This window comes from Hippichthys cyanospilos, chromosome 6 (genome assembly GCF_059441005.1).
Source record: "Hippichthys cyanospilos isolate Australia breed blue-spotted pipefish chromosome 6, RoL_Hcya_1.0, whole genome shotgun sequence".
NCBI classification, from domain to species: Eukaryota; Metazoa; Chordata; class Actinopteri; order Syngnathiformes; family Syngnathidae; genus Hippichthys; species Hippichthys cyanospilos.
Window position 1 is genome coordinate 14,956,626 of NC_142374.1, and position 6,226 is coordinate 14,962,851.

A 6,226-nucleotide genomic window follows, 5' to 3' on the forward strand; every position below is an offset into this window, starting at 1 on the left:
ACTGATAATTGGCCCATTCCTACAAGATACCTCTTTTCGTGCCATGGGCGAGAATTTTCATCTTTTAAAATAGTCATAAAAATAATAAAAATCTCATCAAATCATTTATTTTTAGGGAGGATTGTCGACACCCTTGACTAGTGCTTATCTAATATTTTGCCAATTGAGCACTGTAGCGATGACTGTGACCATTGGATGGCAGCGTTGCCATACTTACAACACAGACATTACATATTTGTAATTCTAAGTAAGGAATGGAAATCAATTTTTCATACGATACCCCCCTTGTTTACATAGACATACTGTAGCACATAATATTCTGCCAGCCTTGAAAGACGAGTGAAAATGCGAAATAAACTGGCACACTAGAAGTTTCCTTTTTTGATAATCCTTGGCATTTAAACAGTTACTTTATTTTACACCAATTTGAATGTATTTTTGGGCTGGATCACATAAGATCATTCCTCAAAACAGATTTGTTGGCACGAAAACCTTAACTTTCTGGAACATAACACTCAATTTTCCAAATTTATGTTGCTTGAAGTGACCATTTCAATCAGGCTCACCATTGACCTGACACGTGAAGTTTTTCCAAATAGTAGTTCATTGCTTCCAATAGTGTTTAAAGGGACAGTGTGTAAGATTTAGACCGTTTTTCAGTATGGACAGGAGGAGGTGCTGCAGATGCTGCATTCACCATTGTCCGTAGTTATAACAAACATGGCCGCCTCCGGAGACGTGCCCTGCGCCCCCCCCATGTAATATAATTTAATGATAACTAAACCTATGATTATTTTTAAAACAGTCATTAACATCAGTATTAACAATCATTGGTCATTAAGAGCACGTTCATTTGCAAGTTGAAATTTACAATCATTTGATTTATTCCTTTTTAATGAAAACACGCTCTAAAGCTTACACACTGTCCCTTTAAGAAGTCCCAATGAAGGCCAATCAAGAAAAGCACACTAGTTCATACTTTGATGTCTGAAATTAGGCCACATCCACTTGTGCTTTTTTTTTGAAAACCATAATTTAACTTTAAATGTTACAATCTTTAAAGTGTTCCAGAGTGGATGTTCTGCTGTGCAGTATATTTAGAACACTGGATGTGTTTTCCTGACCTACTCCCACTGACTATATGTCATAACAGGAGGATAGTGGGCGGCCATGAAGAACTTGCAGAAAAACAAAAATAAAGGCAGACGCCAAAGTGCAGACAAATGCTCTCCTTGTTGTCATGACGCATCACATCATTCGTCAGTTATTTTCAATTGAGTTATAAGTAATTTATCTGGAAAGCCCCGACAGCGGCGCGTCCTCGCAAGAGGCCGTGGGAAATGCCCAAAGTGAGCCCAGGCAGGCCGCATGGCACAAGCGTTCATGTGTTCATTGTGTCCTTGTAGCACATGCCTTCGCAGGAGCTCCAGGGGATCGCCGCCTCATTGAGCATGTGCCTTGCTATCGACCCCACGCGTTGTTTCTACCCTTCATCAAGCAAATCATGAGTCAAGCTTCAAACTTTTGTGAAAAAAAAAGCCAGAATGACACAAGTTGCATCTGTTTTAGCTGGAGCCTATTCCAGCTGACTTTGGCACCAGTGTGACATTTTTGTGTAGGATTTGAGAACAAGCCCCTTCTCTTGTCTTTATCCCCCTCTAACAATAAATACAGTCACACTTTAAAGACTGACAGTGGAAAGCGGGAAAGATAAAAGAAGCCCCTTCTTGACACTTTTTGTGTGAGTGTAATGTATGCAAATCTCAATTTGCCCCCCGTGTGCCCTCATTACGCTTTTCAGCAGGGCTTAGGACGGAGAAGGGTTAATTAAAACCCATCTCATGCAATTGGTGTGGCTCAGAGAAACGCCAGGAAAGTGATCAATACCTGAGCATATCATTATGATTTAGAGGAGGTGTTCAACTGCAGCTCTAAATCAATTTCCTTGGAGTAAGGAGTAAGCCCTCAAGCTGCTCTCATACACAGCACAGCCGTAAATTTAAATTGAGCTAAATATTGCAACTTACTGATAGGTTGCAGCCATTGTTGGCTTTTTCAGTCAAAAATCCATTTGAACTGGGCTGGCAGTGAAGGAAAAGCACATATGGGAGATAGATGTCTTACATGCAAACATGTATAACGTGAAAGTTATTGTCTAAATGTCACAGGCTGACGCCTTTGAGTGACACAAGTCACTGTTGTGAATACATCAAAGAAATTATTATTGAATTTAAACCCAGTAGAACTCTGGGGTCTGCAGACTTGAGTCAAAAAGTGGAGCCCAGAATTAGCCAACACTGTTTTTATACATTTTTGATCAATTTTAAGATCTCTGCATCACTTTTCACTGCCTGCTTAGAGTTCACAAGAGAGCGCAGATAACTGTGCCCGGGAGATTTTGGTTGTTATTGTATTGCTAAAGAGCCATGTTTGTTTGATTGACAGGGACATGGAGAGGCTTCAGCACGAGGGACAACAGTCATGACCAGTGACTGTCTAACATGCATCAAGTACCTCATGTTAGTCTTCAACACCTTCCTCGTCGTAAGTATTCCTCATCTCTCTTCACGCGGCCATCACTGATGTTGAGTCCAAGCTAGTGAATTAAGCCTTTTTCAAGCAATGTGATTTAACATCTCTCTGTAACGGCAACTACCATCTCCTTGTGTTTTCTGTCAGCAACTAAAAAGAGCCATTTTCAAGGTCTCCACATCTGAGCGCAAAGGCGTAGTACCGATTTCATCACCTATGTTTTGTAAATCGGCACTGCATTTAAATATGTCCGGAAGTCCGATTAGTTATTTATCCGGGATACAGCTTGATTGCGCCCAGATGAGAAAACAGAGGATAATCGACATCCTCTATTGCAGGGGTCATCAACTATTGTTTGCAATAGTGTGTAGTTTCTCCAATGTTTCCATGAGTTCTTAATATGACAATTTTGTGGTCTTTTCAACTGCCCCCTCCCCGCATCTCTTTTTTTAGATGGCAGGGTGTTTCCTCCTTGGTGTGGGATTGTTGGTGTTGTTTGGCACAGCGGTATTGAGTGAAATGTTGATGCAACACCCCGTGCTCTCCAAAACCGTCTTTGCTGTGCTGGGCATTGGATCCTTGCTCTTTCTTCTGGGCTTTGTGGGTTGCTGCGGAGCCCTCCGTGAAAATAGGTGTCTGCTCTTCTTCGTAAGTATATGACATTGGTATGACAGACGTTTTCACATTTTAAGATTTGAAGATGTCTCGCTTACAATCAATGCCAGATCAGCAAAACGCTGTTTCGGCAGCCTGCAGGACAAACGCCGCATTTTGCAATGACTAGTGCTTCGACCCTGAATTCTGACGACAAATAAAAATTTGATCAAAGGGGCAAAAGGGATGCGCCTATGTGACACTTCATCTACATCGGGGGTTGCAAACGTGTGGCCTAAGGCCCGAACGGTGTAATCCTGCCCTGTAATATGATTTTGTGATTACGCATCCAATCACACCTAAAGACAATTTTTTTGTCTTTACACCTGCCATGCATGTTTTTGGAGTGGGAAGAGAACCCACGCGGGCTTGAGGAGAACATGCAAACTTCATACAGGAAGGCCGAAAGCCAGCTGGAATTACTCGGGCCGCTTAACTGTGAGGCAGAGGTGCTAACTACTCACCGAGCCTGCGTAGAATCGACGTAGACAAAATCTAATGTGCAGTGAATTTAAAGGCGTTTCTAAACTTATGACTAGTGCTGTACTGATATTAGAGAGTAAGACAACAGTTCCGTTTCTTATTCTGGGACAATGCGACAACTGTCCATTTTTAATGGAATCTGAAATCCTGAAATTGAACCCACAGATGTGACTGAAGGTCATCTGAACTGATATACCCCTATACTGTATCCCTGATTATTTTTCAGTTAAGAGGTTTGGTGTTTGGCCATGGATAATTGATGTTGAATGAATGTATGGTGGAAAAAAGATTTTTTTCAGCTCCACTCACCACCATGTTTTCTCATCTTGTTGTAGTTCTTCATGCTCATCTTTGTGGTCTTCATAGCAGAGCTGGCTGCTGGGGTTTGGGCCTACACACAGCGTCAAAAGGTAAGCAACTCTCTATCTGGCCCTATGATTTCAGATTTTTTTTTTTTTTAATGGTGATACTTTATTATCTTTGCCTAATCCCGTACGTGTTCTCTGCCCACTTTAGTTTTTTGTCGAAGATTTACAGAAAGAGATGCGGGAAAAGTATCAGGGCTATGCCCCCGATGATAAATACACAACAATATGGAATAAATGGATGGTCCAAGTAAGTCCGGAGCACGTGTGTACGGCGTCCAAATCCGTACCTAGCAACTAGTCACTACGGTTCATACAGTGGTTCATAGATCACAAGCAAGAGCAACACAGAATTTAATGCTTGCGTTGTACTTTTCTTGTTTCGTTCCAGCATGAGTGCTGTGGCATAAATGGCTTTGAGGATTTTGAGGGCAGTCTGTTTCGTAGAAAATACAATCACTCAGTTCCAGCAGCCTGCTGCCTGCAGCGCAGCAAGACGGGGAATTTGGAGCACGGCGATAGGGATAAATGTCTTAATGGCTCACAAGCTCACATTAACGCACAGGTAACGTTCTGATTTCTTTCCTTGGCCAGATCAGTTCTGTTCCAGACTTCGATTTCGCAATAACATCACTGTGAATGCTGTCACGCAAGGTTCGTGATTGTTCAAGTGAGCGATGGAAAACGAGTCTAAGACATTGCAAAAGTAATTCCTTTACAAACGTAATATGAATGATCTGCAATTGAGAGGTAATACAACCAATCAAGTGTAAATTAAGCTTGCGGCATCATAGTAATCAATACATGGAATCCAAAATCAAATTATGGTATTAATAACAATAATAATTGATCAAATTGAGTGACACTTTTGTATTAACCACAAAGTGTTATGAGTTCAGAGTTAGGGGTGAAGCTTTTCTATCGATGTGTGATGATTTGAGAAATCATCACTGTAGGCCCTGGATTCCATCTCATCTGGTCATGCGTGTAGCTGCTCTTCATTTGAGATAACAATCGGTCATTGTCAATTGCATCCTCCAAGTAAAAGACTTATTGATCCTTTCCTGTGCTGTGCTTCATTGTGTGTCCGCAGGGTTGTTATAAGGCAGGCTTCAAGACTTATGAAGTCTACCTCTATTTAGCGGGAGCGTTGTTCATTCTGGTGCTGACCTTTGAGGTATGGAGATATTTTAGTTTGTCTTTTACTATGTGTTGCGTTTTCTTGAAAAAGTTAAAAAATAAATAAATAAATAAATGGCCGGCGCCTTTTCTTCAGTCTTTTGTGGGGAAGGATCGCCATCTAGTGGTGGCCGAACAACGAGTCGTTGTTGTGTTAACTTGAGTCGTAGGTTTGAGTATTAAATGATCCACTTTTCCATGGTAAAGTGCATCTGTTCTTTTCCTCAGCTTCTTGCCATGTCCGTGGCTATGTGCCTCTTCAGGGGACTCCAATCCATGTAGCCTGCCTGGACCTTTTGTTTTCCAAGGAAAAATAGGGAATACGAAGGCGAAAGTCAACGCTTTGAAATGGTCATTTTCTCTTTAGAACTGTTTGGTTGGTTAAAAAATAAAACCATTCTTAAAATGGTTGTACTTCACAGCTGGACTTTTGAGGTACTGGGTAGCAAAGTAATACACGTACTGACACACACGAGAGAAAGTTGATGTAAAAAGATTTTGTGTGTTCAGTGGAAAGTGTCATTTGTGGACCAGGTCTTGCACAGACCGGGTGTCAGCTGTCAAGTTGACGTGAGAAGCAGACGAACCCGAAGCAAAAGACACTGCACTGACTTTTGGATGAAGAATACTGTATTTATATTAAGTAAATCTGGCTTAGTTGTTAAACATGTGTCTGATGTACACTTTGGTCGTTACCTTTTATTACTGTACATAACAACAATCCTTTCACCTGTCCTTTTCACAGCCACATTTCTATTATGCTGTATTATACTGTACTATTAAGCGCTCTGTAGGAGAGTGGGTGTACATACCGGATGCATTTTTCAAATGTGTATGAACTATCTTGTGAGCATGTGAGCTTAAAGCTTTCTGAGTCTCGCTTACTTGAACAATGTCAATGTGTTTGAAATTTCTGTTCATAGGGCTACTCTTTTACTGTTGTGTCATTTTAGGTGTTGAAATGTTTTGTGGATGCATTGAATCTTTAATAAATGGCATTTGGAAAAAAAAAA

General features: G+C 41.0%; 1 protein-coding gene across 1 annotated transcript in view; it reads left to right on the forward strand.

Annotated features, from left to right (window-relative positions):
• The window catches only part of LOC148422320 (tetraspanin-18B-like), a 30,983-nt gene extending 24,757 nt beyond the window's left edge, over positions 1-6,226 (forward strand). The window contains exons 3-9 of the mRNA XM_088416234.1: positions 2,446-2,544; positions 2,986-3,180; positions 4,005-4,079; positions 4,186-4,284; positions 4,426-4,599; positions 5,128-5,211; positions 5,442-6,226. Coding sequence (XP_088272360.1) covers positions 2,446-2,544; positions 2,986-3,180; positions 4,005-4,079; positions 4,186-4,284; positions 4,426-4,599; positions 5,128-5,211; positions 5,442-5,495 — 780 coding nt within the window. The 3' untranslated portion in view covers positions 5,496-6,226. The remainder of the gene's footprint in view (positions 1-2,445; positions 2,545-2,985; positions 3,181-4,004; positions 4,080-4,185; positions 4,285-4,425; positions 4,600-5,127; positions 5,212-5,441) is intronic.